Source organism: Thunnus maccoyii, chromosome 1 (genome assembly GCF_910596095.1).
Source record: "Thunnus maccoyii chromosome 1, fThuMac1.1, whole genome shotgun sequence".
NCBI classification, from domain to species: domain Eukaryota; kingdom Metazoa; phylum Chordata; class Actinopteri; order Scombriformes; family Scombridae; genus Thunnus; species Thunnus maccoyii.
In genome coordinates, this window is record NC_056533.1 from 23518015 (window position 1) to 23533141 (window position 15127).

General features: G+C 38.8%; 1 protein-coding gene across 1 annotated transcript in view; it reads right to left on the reverse strand.

Annotated features, from left to right (window-relative positions):
- The window catches only part of syt7b (synaptotagmin VIIb), a 35064-nt gene that overhangs the window by 18602 nt on the left and 1335 nt on the right, over positions 1–15127 (reverse strand). The window contains exon 2 of the mRNA XM_042405812.1: positions 11410–11532. Coding sequence (XP_042261746.1) covers positions 11410–11532 — 123 coding nt within the window. The remainder of the gene's footprint in view (positions 1–11409; positions 11533–15127) is intronic.

Consider the following 15127-nt stretch of genomic DNA (forward strand, 5'->3'; position numbering starts at 1 on the left):
CTTATTGGCCAGCTTTCCTAGGGCGCTGAAGAAAAGGCTGGTCCTGTCTGTCTGAAGGTTTGTATCATCTGCATACGAAACATGAGGGGACTTTCCCCTACACCCCTATCCAGCCAGTATGTTCCATTATATTTACTACAAAATGAAAATTCCTGCTTGTTTTCATTAACAGAGTGGTTTTAAAACTGCTGGTTTTGGTACCTGCTAAAATCTCAGCGGCTCTCTTAGTGCATGAATGTATTAAATTCATTTTGTCCTTTACGCATGGTTTACATATGGTTATGTCTGGTTGTTTACTTTCCTGGTAGATTTCATGGCGACACACTGTAGCTTGTGACATACCACCATGTGAAGTTTAAAATCTGCCTCCGGTCAAAAAATTGGTCAGTTGGATGTTTGACATCACTGTGCAGAATCATTTATGTGCAGAGTCTGACACTTTTCACATTCATCTGTTGAAAGTGAGACGTTTCTCTGTACTCACAAGATCTGAGTTTAAGACTTGTACCTACAATAATGTTTTGTGACATCACAGCTAGTTTGGCGCCGCAGTTCAGTATACAACTTACACAAGTGTGATGTGGAAACTTGAAGCCTCCTGTGCACATACACTGAGAATGGACTTTACAGTGAAGTAGGAGGCATCTTGTATCCGGCAGTTAAACTTTTTAGAGGATTTTTAGGAATGCAATTTTTTTATGTGGAAAAAACATTATCAGATGCAATTTATTTTTTCCAAGCAGAGTACTTTTATGTCTTAAAACATGTCTGGAAGCAGTCTCTAAAAATTTAATTTTCTTGTGAGCTATGAGGATAAATTGTTTCAAATGTAGCCGTCTAACAATGAATTCTCAACAAGTACTGAAACTTTAAATAATCTATTTCCCTTCAAAACCGTTCAGTTGCTGCTCAGCTGCAGGGATGAATCTTAAGAAGTGTTTGCCACTTTGGCTACTGAACACATAATATATGCCTGTCAACGGTGTCTCTACCAAAAGAGTCTATAAATGCTTACTTGTAGGAGTGGTAAGCTCAATGACAGCCCACTGAACCCTACTAAATCAACACCTACTACACAAGACAGAGTCCACATGAATCTTGAACAATCAGCCTTACATAAACACAGCCAGGCATTTTCTTCATTATTTACAATGGGGATCTGCATTTCATACTGTGCTACACTTGTCCATAAATCATCTTAGCCATGCAAAGCACATGCGATACCTTAAACAGTGCATATAGAAGTGTTGTAGTTTATGTGAGCTCGCATATATTACGCATGTGTTTTTCTAAACAAATCTACTGCTCTATCTTCTTCAGCCTAATGGAGTACTGAGCCAACCAGAAAGACTGACTGTATTTGTAATATCTGCATGAATGTGTTGCTGCGTTAAGTCAAGGACTGTCAGTTGCTCCAGTAAAATAAAAACAAGAGGAAAAAAGTTGGTTAGACGATTAATTGACAGAGCAAATACTTCAAATATTTTCTGTATAACTAACATGAGACAAAAAATTAGGAGTTGATTGGACAGGTAAACGCAGGGATAACTGACTGAAGTGTGTCAGAGAGAGGATGATTTGCATCTAAACATGCCAGGTCTAACTAGGTCTGAGGATGACGTGTCAAAAAATGAAAAATGAAAGCAAGAGTGAGGTTTTATTAATGGGAAGCAAAGCAAAGTAGTACCCTCACTTCATCTTGATGACCTTATTTATCAACTAAAACATAGCATTGATTACACTGTCACTTTCTATTTACAACATGTGTACATTTTATTGACTAGTTTAGTTGACTAGTATGAACTGACAGAGGATGTAACCACAAATACCACGTACCTGAATAAAACCAAAAAAAATTTATTGTAATGTGAAAATATGTCCTGTTCATTGTGTCTAACAGTGATAAAATGCATGTCATTTTAAAAGAGGTAAATGAGTTCACTGCATTTGTTTACACGAAATGTTTTTTTTTTTAATTTTTATTTAATTAAACTTGTGGGGCTTCTTGTAGAGGTCCAAAGGTTTTCCTGTTGATTATATCATACATGCTATGATGATGCCAAAGACACAGTTTTGTCAGTCCATAAACCTTTTTTACAGAGGACATTCTGACATGTCGCAGTAGGAAAACCACAGATATAAAAATACAATTAATAATGACTATATTCCACTTAGCTACTTCATTTTCAGGGTCCTGTTATTGTGCATGTTGGCTTGCTGTCAGACTGTCATGGCTTACTGGGACACATGAAAAGAAACACAGCTGTAGTTAATGTTATTAACACCTGTACCTAATTAAAATTTACCAAAATGATTAGGACATGAGATGATCCTTGGCTTTTTTTTTGAAACCACAAATGCATTCAATATATTAACAAGCTTGTTTTTTTTTATCACAACCTGCATTTCTGAAGGATTCATATTATAGAAGTTCAGCTGTGGCGTCTGCTTGTCGTAGTCACCACAGATTAATGTACGGTGACATGAAAGGCAGATAAAAACCTGCTGCTGCACAGAGTATCACTGATTCATGGTAACAGCCTGGGGGACATGGAGCAATTGGGTGTGGTAGTGAGGTGAGTTCATCCATGCGTGTGAATATACATATTAACTCACTGTTAAATATACACACACCTGTGCACACATACACACACACATGCTGCAGCAGGGCACTGGTGCTGCATAATATCTCAACCAGACATGAAAACATTCTCAAATTTTTCCACAGAAATAAAGAAAAGATGGGATGTTTTGCAAAAATATTCTTCTGTAACATCAGGGAAACAAGAGGGACAACTGTTCTCTTTCCATTCAATTAATTCTCACCACACACATCTGAATTAATCTCACTGCGGTTATTTTGAGTCAATTACAAAACTAGACATAAACTCAACAATTTCGCAATATTCTGTTAGTAAAAATTTGCTGCACAACTGGAATAAACTTTGGAATTTGCCCAAATAGAAGGAAAATATCTGCAGTTGTGTGTTGCCCCCTTTCTGCCTGCTAGTGAGTATCTTGTCTAAAACACACCAGTTACATAATTCATCCTTTCCAGGTTGTTGTAACCATGACTACTGAAATGTGCGCTCCCACTTAAGGTTGTACTCACTACCATCATGTGTTTTACAGGGGGTTGGAGTAACCATGGTAACAGCAGCCTTCAAAAGAGGGCAGTAAGATCCAAGGAAGTTCCAGAGAGAGGGGCATATTGTATATAGCGAGGAGCCCACAGAGCAAAGGGACCAAACATTTAGAAAGCCTTTGAAACACACTCTTTGACTTCCCTCATACCTACACTCCAACCCCCTCTGACCCTGAGAGAGCACCACAGCCCTTCTTCTGGGTATTTGTGAGCTCATGCTGCAAAAGGCTAATTCAAATGCCAAAAAGCAGTACAGAATATCCTCTAGCCATGATACTTAAAACAACAGGCAAAGACAGAAATGAGCATCTCCAGTATGGAGTTACCTCCTTCCCCCATCACGACTGCACTGCTGCTGGAGAAACAGTCTTGATCATTAGACTAAAACAAGCTCTTACCTCACTTATGTACTTCACTTTTTCAATAGTTGGGAAATGCAAATGTGCTACCAGTAAGTCTATAAAGCAACACAAAAGAGCACGCACACACACATGAGCAATCTTTCTGGAGGTCGAGGGCAACGTCCCAGGAGAATGACCACTTCAATCTGACGCGTTGAAACTCAAAACCCTGACTTTTGACCTCATGGCCTCAATCTACGACTGAGTTGTAAGCCATTCTCTGTGTAATTGGACAAAGCAGGTTGTTACATCCCAGGGGACACAGCAGGGACATTTTATCTCCTTCTATGCCAAATGTGCATCGTCTGTTAGAGAAAGTCAATTTTGCATTGATTAAGAAAGGCTGAAAAATTAAAGGAACGTGCACCATTTATCCAGCTATGACAAAGTAATATCATGTGAGTAATTACAGGAAAAGAAAACGGATTAGAAAAACTAAATCCAGAAAAGCAACATGTGCAATCCAGATTTCATGAACAAGAATCTGAATCACTGTGTTCATGTCATTTCACAGGCATGTCACAGCCCAACCTTGGCTCATTGTGACCATATTGTACTCCTGCATGCCTCCTCCTATAGCTGTGAGACAGGAAATTAATAGGATGTCTGTTGTGCAGGAGCATATCGCTGCCATCTGTTTGCTTAGAACTGTCCCTTACTGTAAGTATGTATAAGCACATTTTATAAAGCAGATGTAGAGTGTCTATTTTCTAAATCTACCCAGTCTGATAGGTAAGAGCGGACGGGAATAGACTAAATCAAATGCTTGACGATGGAAAATTCAGCGGAATCTATCATTTAATTATCCATTTGATGCACCTCACAACATAAAATTACTTACATGCACTTATGTTTCATGTTAGCTCATCTAAATATAATATGGTATTTAAGTTAGGTGCTAATATTATATGCTATTTGCACTGCAATGAGAGGATTTGTTGCTTTTGAATTTGTAATGGTGCATTCTTCATATAGACCACTGATCACTTAAAGATGAACTACGTCTATAATCAAAAAGACATTACAGAGTGTATTAGAAAAAGGTAATTTTCGTTGGTATTTTACCCTCTATCGCTTTCAGTTATTCTTGAGAAGTCATGCCAAAATAATTAAGTTAACTTGCCATAGGACATGAGATAAGTTATAAAATGACAATGATTTATTACATTTACTTTCATAGCTGGCTTCATGTGGGAAAACAGAATGAAATAATGCTTGACTTCCTTATCATTTAGGTGAATTAAAAATGTGAAAAGGCTGAGATTTGCAGCTAAACTTCGAATATTAACCTTTGCACCTACAGTAATATATGTGTTTAAATGTGATGTTACAAATAGCCTGTGCAAGCACGCATGTTTGCACACATATTCTATATTAATGCATGAAAACTGTCCACAGGGGAATCTCATTCCATTTTCCGATGTTCAGCAATGAAGCAGATTTATCAGAGTCTGGCCAAGCTGACAGTCATCTACACTGACAGAGGAGCGCTGCTGTGACATCATCCTGTCACAATGCTAGTCAACACCCTCAGGAAAGGGTGGATTATGTGAATAAGGAGATACTGGAACGGAAAAGGAGAGAGAGAGAGAAGGAGACCGATTGGCACAACAACAAGGCAAAGTAAGAAAAAAATAGTTCAAAAGATGCTTTTAAATAAAGAGGGAATGAGGGAGAGATGAGGACACAATTTCTTATTGAGAAACAAAATGAGGAGTTCAGAGGGTAGAGAGGAATTGGAAGTGTAGGGTGAGGGAGGGAAAGTGGATGGATGGGTGAGAATATGAGGGATGAGGGTTACCAGCATGGCCTGGATGAAAAGTGTGTCTCCATAAACATATTGTATATGGGTCTCGCTGATCATACACTAGCCCTGGGAGACCGTGAAACACAATATATGTCGCATGTCCCGTGATGGATGAGGCCCAGGCTCCAGTGTCAGCCCACTCAACGCTCCCCACCAACAGGGACAAATCACTTGGCCACCGCCCCCCTCAACACGCAAGCTAATACAACTAATGGAGCCATCTACAGTGTTTGACTGGCGTGATGCTCTGTGAATAGACTTCTGCTGCTTTGGTCTTGAGATTCTTCTATACCCACTTGGAGTTGCTGTTTTCATGATTATAAAGTATAAAGTAGTATAAAGAAGGATGTCTTTAACATTAAAAATACAAGTCGATATTTTTTTTTAAAATGATGAATGAGAACGCTGGGGTTTTTTTTTCTTCTACTTCTCACTGTCAGCCTCGCTGTGACGTCCCCCCTCGCTTTCCTTTCTTGGGAAATGGGAAATGGTGAATGAGCTCCAAACTTAGATCTGACAGGTTTTTTAAAAAGATGCCTCGTTTGTGCTGACCTACATCGCTTTTTCTTTCCAATCATCTTTCCTCCTGGGCCACTGCCGGCTCCAGAGGCTGCCATGGGGACCAGTGGTCGGCCTGCAGAGTCATTAGGAGGCTTGACTCACTGTGATTGCTGGCTCAGACACACAATTCAAAGAGTCGGATATGCCAGCTGATAAAGGGTGACAACAACTTCCTGCTTGATTAATACTGTACAGTTTGGTGTTGTGCAACTCAGCTGGTACAGTATGACATACAGTCCTGCCAAGATTGGAACTGTGATTCCCACTGAGACCATCCATACCAACAGTGTACATACATACCCAAGGTACATTTACAGTTTTTTTAACAGCAACCATCAAATGTCATTCACTGTTGGACATATTCTTTAAGTGTATATTTTCATCTCCAAATGACAATTTAATAAGATATTTTCCTGCAGACTTTTGGGAAAAAAACAACATTTGTTGCCACCGGGTAGCGTATGCTTACAGCTTGGTGAATTGAACTGAAAGGGAGAAGATTCGCCACCATGGAAGAAATCTAGCAAGTATCACCGGAGGCTCTGGACACAGTGACAAAAGATGACTACATTAATGTGAGAAGTGCTTGGACAAGTGTATCACATCTCAAGGAAAGTACTTTGAATGGGATTAGAAGAAAGATTTATAATTTATAATTTATTTTTAACAATTCCTGGAATGTTTGGGTATGTATACTCATCTTTTAGCTCTGTTTTGGTCTTTGGTTTCCCTGAAGGAAATATTTGGCTCTTAAGCTACTAAGTGCTCCACTTTGCTCACCAGTTAGCTGCTAACTTTGTCCGTCTGCTGTCTGTTGCTGGGCAGGTAGCATACAGTGGGTTCATCAAAGCTTTTTATCTGAAGAAGCTTAAATGATGCAGGTGAGAGTGGTGAGACTGAACTAAAATAGTGAAGTTGCAGGCTGTAAAACCAAAACAATGAGCTGAAAGACACAAAAACAACCTTCATCAGGCATTTCATTTAGCACGTGGCAACAAGCACATGCAATATGTAGACAAAAAAATTATCAACCAATCAAAAGAACATAGATTTTAAAGACCAAAACAAGAACAAAATATCAATAAATATCTAGAAACAACAAGAAAAATGAGTAAACCAAACAAAAAGTATTAATCTCTAATGAAATATACAAAGTAGGTACAAGATAGTAAGAATACAACAGCATCACCAACATGTAATGCAATGAAATGCCTGAAAAAGATTGTTGTACTGAAACGTAGCTATTAAACAAATTTACCATAAGTGTTGACAGTATGTGAGAGCCAATTTTTAATATTTATCCTTCTCACTTATTCTCCATTTACGCTCTTGTCTGCAAACAGTTACAAAGCTTTCTTTTCATTCTGACGGTTCATACTTTGGAAAATGAGTCCTATCTTATTCCTTGTCACATTTTACAAAGACAACTGTGAGGTTCGTCTCATTCATTCCCACTGGAGCTCTCAGCCTCTAAAGCGTACATTTTTTTTTTTGGTAACACTGGGGCATGTTGCTCATTTTAAGGTTATAAATGGTCAGTCACATCACACCAGAGTTGAAAATAAAATAAATACTTCAATGTCACTGAATTATAAGTCTGAGATTATCCACTGTGAGAGCAAAAAGTGTGATAGATGGTTGTATTTGAGACCACACATTCAGAGTGATCCACAATCTACTACTTGAACATCCCATCATTCGCAGGCTGTGCAGACACAACACATTCTTGGCTTGTTTTGAATGGAAACAGTTTTGATATGCTCCATTTCAGACACTGCTGCACATTTTACAGCTTTACCAACTCAACGCTCAGAGTGGAGGTAGTCCGGGGCCAGTAAGCTCTTTTGGGTTTATTCATATTTATTTCCCTGTTGCGTCTCTGTGTGTGGCGAATCTCTGAGCTCATTAAGATGCAGCTCTGCCATGCAACATCAGCTTTCTGAGATGATAATAACACAAACAGCATCCGAGCTTCCATCATAGTTATCTGTAGGTGGGTGATTATGTCCAGTCCACCGCAGGGCTTTGGCTGGTCTACCACAGTGACCCAAACTGACTTACATAACAAGAAGCTCCACATACGAGATAAGAGGACCTTTCACTTAACACAAAGCGAGAAAAACACTGGCTTTGTCTGTAGATAACAGATCAGCTAGAGAGAAAATGTGTCCTTTGACAATAATATAATTAACTATAATCACAGCTGCATGGTCTTATCTCTAACATGTAATAAGTACTAGACTGCTTTTGTAGGCAACAGCTATTGCTGCAGCTGCATCCCTAATCACAGATTAACATTAAACTTTTCACATAAAACAACGAATGGGTGATAATGAACTGTGTAAATTTGTTCAGGGGGTGATTTTACTGTCACATCACACTCACCTCTGTGCACCACTGACAAAAGCAGGCTGTTCTACAAGTATTATAGGTTTTAAATGAGTGACGAGAGGTAAAAATAGATCATATCTCAGTGTTATGTTGCAAGCTTTGATGAGCAGTTCTCAGATTGCTCACCTCAATATCACTACTGATTAACAACCCTGCAATAAGAGTGAACAAGGCATACATCTCTCAATTTATGCAAGCACATTTTCCTTTGAACAAGACAATTGCTCCATTTTATGAGCTAATTATGATTCCTGAATACAAATTGCCTAGCACAGCAGTTCACAACCTTTTCTGGCTTGTGACTCTCCTAAAATAGTTTACTTGTGCCTCCTTGTTACGGGTTGCATGCGTCTAAAAGGTGTGAATAGTTTGACTAAAGAATGATTTTCGCTACTCAGATTGTTTCATTTAGGTAATTTTTGGAGGCCTGAAGCAACCCTGTTTATATACAATCAAATTGTTTTCCCAATTAAGTTCCAAATTTAATCTCTGGGTGGATTATGTTCACGTTTTGAGTTAATGAAGCGCTACATTCTCATCCTGTGTGGTTAGATTTAGATAACAGACGCACATTGGTTAGTGAAGGTTAGGGAAAGATTGTGGTTTCGGTTAATGTTAATTAATGCGTTGTGTCTCATGCACTGCACTTTTCCTGTATTAAACCAAGACCATGATCTTTCCCTAACCTTAACCAAGTTCTGTGAGTGCCTATACATAACAATAAAAAAAGTTTAATAATGCTGTAGGTGCTACACATGGACATTGTATTGCATGATCTGATATTTTGGCAGAAAATCAATGAAATCCTTTGCCAGTGAACATTTTATTGATACATTCAGCATCAACATTCAACTGCGACTTGACAGATACGTATGTTAGTTAACAACATTTCCTCATTATGTTAATAGAAACTGTAATCTGGTCAGCAACACGTTTCCCTCAAACTGTTTTTGTAGTTGCAAATTAGTTGTATATAAACATAATTTCTAGTAGACAGAATTGCCTGAAGAGAACAATTTAGTATTTCACAAGAGCTAAGATCATCAAAAAGTCTCACTCTGTGTCCCAAAGACTATTTTTTTCTTCTTTGCTGTCCAATCAGTCCTCTTGTGACCCTTGGTGGGTTCCAGACCCCTTACTTGGGAACCACTGCCCTTGCAGACGTGCCATGGATTACTGACTACTAATCGATTTCTTAAAAACACATTAATCATAAATGTCTAAATATCTAAAAGCTGGTGAGTCATAACAGGGTGCCACTTGCTTATTTATTGTCTATGTTTAAGAGACGGCTTGTCTGAACAAATATAGATTTGACCTGACACAGAGCATTTGCTTTAATCTAATGATCTTCTATCATCAGATTTGGTGTTTTGTAGATATTTGTGCTCAGAGCTGCATTTGATTTCATTAATAAACCAACAGAATCTCAAATCTCTATGGGAATGTCTATTTTTATCTTGTGCCATATTTCTCTAGAAAGCTGAGAGCAAAGGTTTCCCTCTCTTCCTGTCTCTCTTTCACTGTCTGACAGCGTCTTGTCTTGTCACATATATTCTTGGCGGGATCATCCTGTTCCATCGTGCTCAGTCTACTGGGCTCCATGAAAACGGCCGGGAGCAAGCCAGCAGACGGGCACAGGGAGCTTATGGGGTAACTACAGAGACAGAGAGATGAGAGAGATGGACAGAGATGATGATGGAGAGCTGTTATTAGTTGTGGAAGGACACTAGACGACTTGGCCCATGTGACCCCTCGGGGTAGAGGCTTTCTGGCTGGCTGTGATTAGAGTTAGGTGCTTGACAGACCTCCAGACAGAGAGAGGGAGAGAGGATGATGGGGGAACAAGAGGTAAAGCTGATTTTCATCCTCTGACTGACCCTTAAATATTTTTAGTTAGAGGCATAAAAACGGGCAGCATAGAGTAGAGGCCTCAAAAAAGAGGACACATACATCTTCACAGAGATATCTTCATTCCTCCGAAACAGTCAGAAAATTCACAGCTGACCTAGTTCGAGCAGCACACTTGGATGCATTGCTGAGAGGTTTCAGGAAAACTTTGTGCTTTTTAAGAAATATAATGGAATTCTGAAGTAGCACCTCCTCTCCCCAACAAAAATCTATGTAGGGTTATGCAGGTCTACACCCAGGTCTATGCTTAGCCTACTAGTGTCGAAACAGTGGGTTAAGCACTTTATCCCTCAAACACTCTGATGTGATAACAGGGGCAACCTGCTCAGTCCTTTATTCACACTGTCGGCTAAGGAAACATGTTAGCGTCTGACAGCTGCTGTGAAATCACTAGTAGATGAGAGGTTAGCATATTTTTAGGCGAGCGTTTCATGTGAGGAACCCTACTTCTACATAATGAGGGTGCCCTTCTCCTGTGCCCACGACTCACAGATCAAACATACCGCAAAGAGCTGCAGACAAGCACACTAAGAAAGATCTGGATGGATGACATGTGAAAGAAGTGCCAAGAGTTGTGAAGTTGGAAATGGAGTGCAGTTATATGCAAAATAAAATGTATGCAATATGCAAACCTGAGTCTTTAGTTGGGTTGTTGGTTCAATACTTGAAGTCACAATAACAAGTAGAGGAAGAAAAACCAACTAATACATCACTATCACGACATTTTGATATTGATGTAAACAGAACATTTTTACTAATATTTTAAAATCTTTGCAGATTTTCAAATATCTATGGAAAAAAGCAGCCGCTTCTTCCAAATTTTCCAAAAAATACTGACCTTAGACAATCAGGGTTCATCACTAAAGGTAACTAAATACAAAATTATACTTTTTTTTACATTGCATTTACTTCAATCCTGAGAAAGTATTTACTTTTATAGTGTCATTTTAAGCAGCAATGAGTTATCCAGTCTTTGAAGGGTAACATGAAAATGAATTTGCCAATTTCAAGCTTTTCACATCACCCTACATTGTAGCGCACAGCAACAAAACAACAGCTATAAATGGTACTGCAGTACTTTAAATACACACCATGACATCATTAAATACCTCCTCACCCCTTTATGGCAGACAATTACCTCAGAAACTCTGTTTTTTTGTGCCTGACAAATCACTCTCACTCTTTCAAATTACCTCTTTTCTGGTGTGGTTTCATTTTCTTTGCTTGCTGGTGCTTCTTGTAGGTCTGGGAGGTTGGCAAAGTCATCTTGTTCAGCCAGCCCGATTGCTAGAGACAGAACAACCATCTTCCCCTCACTGGACACACAGACAAAACAAGACATCACAGGACACACAATTGGACAAGTGGGGACACGCACACACACACATACAAAAAAACAAACAACACAGCCAGACGATGACAGAAACACAGCAAGATACACGCAGCACACACACACACACATACACACATTTCATGTACAAAAAGAGAGTGGGAGAGAGGTGGTAGACTGTTGTGAGGACACTATTTCATTTTGAAAAAGGCTCAGTCTATACTGTACATCGCACTACATCTCCACAACTGAATGCTGTGGAGTGAGTTGAGATGAGGATACAGACTTAGGAGACTCTGTACTCAATGTATTTCTTGCCATTTTGTGTACCATGTATTTCACTTGTTTTTCTTGTAGCCCATGTAGATCATTTAACATCATCACAACAATGAAAACATTCAATTTTGTTGGTTTATTGTATGTAAAGAACAAACCAACACTTAAACTATAAACTACAAAGGCAACTGACAATGTACAATTTGCTATAATTTGTTATTATATGTTGTTTGCACTAAAATTAGCCGCGTCTATATATGTAATGTGTATATCTTAACTCTAACATACACTGTACGAATATGTTGTAGGCAACTAGCAGGTATGAGAATAATCTTTTAAGTGATTCAGAGTTGTTTAATTCAATGATCTGTAGATTTGTAACACCAGAAAACTCAATTGCTATCATTAATGACATCCCTCAAATAAAACAATAATGCAAAACCCTTCAGCTGTTTGGCTAACTTATCTCATTTACTGTATCAACAAATTAGCCTACATGAGAAGTCAGAAGAAAAGAGATCTTCTGTCAGTGAAAGAGGGTCTAAAGACTGCCTTATCAGTTTGTGAGGTTCACAGCCTTTGAGTCCCTTATTCTTACACTTACATGTAGGATAATTCATGGTGCCTTTGCTTACTTGATGTATATATGCTGAAATATTAGCACAGTTTCTATGGGAGAGACAAAGATGATTTTAGTGCCCATTTATTTCTCACGCATTGGGTTGGATATTACATGCACTTCTAATATTTGTTGTTTAGCAGCATAGCAATACAAGGGATGACACAAGTGGTATCCATCATTAGCCAACCATGGAAATAACTAGTGAAAAATATCAGTAATAGTTCATAGTCATAATGCAGTATATGAGTGGTTATGTAATGCATCAGTAAACAGTGCGTGTTCTTACAAGTATATGTATGCATTACATTTCTTATGAGTGGTTTCATAATCCACAGTATAAATGGTAGTCATAGAAGATGTAGAGAAATCTTATTTACAAAATGTGCAGAAGGATTGAGATCTATGACAGCTTTATTATCTTCAATTATTTGTTTCCTAGAAAAAGGGAGGTTTAAAAAAATAGAAAAGATCAACCTAAAAGAAGGGCTTGGATTGGCCAAGAGAGAAAAACAGAAAACATTCAAATGATATGTAGAAAAAGAGGAGAACAACAAGCAAGAGCAGAAAAAGCAAAATTAAAATCCATGAAAATTGAGGTTTACAAAACAAAAAGCAGCAACAAAGAAACATCAGGTTGATTTTCAGCCGCTATTCTGCCTCCACGCATGCCTCGGGTCATTTATATGATGTCTTATTGAAGTATGCTGCACTGTGAATGCAAGAGGCCATGCAAACAATGACCTTAACAAATACACATTTGCCCACAACTAACCTTGGTAATTCAGTCACAAAATAAAAACCCACATGCAGGCGCATACACTATTCTGGCTTCCCATACATTCTCTCTTTTCCATGAGCTTTTTCTCTTTACACGGCCTCTTACACAGCGCGCTGATCCAAGGACAACCGTTCCATTTTACCTCTTTTCCTTACCACAGTAATTTCTTAAAGGCCAATTCCATCCTGAAGTTTTTGCTCAGTTTCTGTATCCTTTCACATCACCTGGCTGCCCAATTGAAGACATAATCATAAAAGAATTAGCTTTATTTTCCATTTCATTTAGTGGACTTTGCTTTGAATGTTGGCTTGAACAGTCCTAATATGAACACAGACGTCTAGACAGGTTTATTTTGGAGAAAACAGACTGAGAAGAAGAAAGCAGAAAGAAAAATGCCCACTGACATTTTGTCTCGGCTCAATATGAAAAGAGTAAACAAAACTTCTTTCAAAATATAACAGTTTCAGTCTTGCAGTGATAAGCTTGACAACTATAGCAGAACTGAAAATAAATACGTGTAATTGTGCCCATTTAGCCCACAGGTATAAACAAAAAAAATCAATAAAGTGCATGCTATGTCATATTTGTTTTTAACAAGGATTTTTTTTTTTAATAGACCTAACTTGTCCCCTCAGTTTTCATCTCAGCTTTCCATCTCTCACACTTCTGATGTATTTTCCCAGCCTGCATCCACTTTCTTTAGTGCATTCCCTCCTTAACAAGAGACTGTTTGTTGAAGCAATATTGACAACAAGAGGAACACATTAGCACTTGAAAAACAGCGGCCCACTGGGGATGTGTAAACAGTACCTACATGAGGCTCATCAATAAGGTGAATGGATTTGTATAGATGACCAAAAAAGACACGCGCACTCCAACCAGAGGGTGCTGAAATCATTACCACCTACACCAGTCCTATTGATTGGAAATGTAAGTGGGACGGCTCAGTTGCCACACTGTGTGACAGGCCTGGTGAAGGTGAAACTGCTGCATTTGGTTGTTCATACCCCACTGACCACGAACGCATGAAAACATATTCCCACTCTCCACAGTGTGTTTCTCCCCCCAGGGTCAACAACTGATGCTTTAACGTGTTTAGTCCAGCGAGATTCATGAGGACAGGGACAATGGGAGATGCCACCTCCCTATATATGTGCCCAGCCTTATTTGAATGATGATTCACGTAGGCAGGGAGGTCACTGGCCTGGAGACACTGTTAATAGAAAGACATGCAAAAAGTATAGGAGCGTAGAGCTTTGTGTGTGTGTGTGGATGAGTGTCTATGTTCATGGTCATTTGGGGAGGGGGTGTTTACGTGAGGTTGCTTTGCAGAGCACATCATCTGTAATCTATCACTCAAGTCAAGCAGAGGAGCAGGAGGGCTCTCCATGCTCGGTATCTCAAACAATCAGTAGCCTTCACACGCCAGTGGCCATCCTACACGGCAGTGGATGAATCGGAAAACTGTTGGCGTCGTCTAACCTGTAATGATCTTTGCTAACTGTCGAGTGAAAGAATAAATATTTCTTTCAACCTTGGTTTTGTTTTTTTCATGTGTTTCTTAGAAAAACTGTATTACCAAAGACATGTTAAATCATGGTCTGTAAAATGTGACAGTATACAAAGTGTGTGAAAATGCGATTTATTTAACAATTACATCTAAATTTTCATTTTTAAAATTACAATAATTCCCGAATGAATCATCTTTAGTCGTTAGTACCTAAACAACTTTCCAGCTCAGCTGTCTGTGTACTCTCATACCTCTTCCACACAGATGATAATAATTTATTATTATCTTATTGTGATGATTCCAGACCCCAGAGATCTAACCTGATGGAATTACGCTTCCAATTTACAACATGTTTTCCAACTGTGCACTGCATGTGTGCTCCCTGATGCACACAA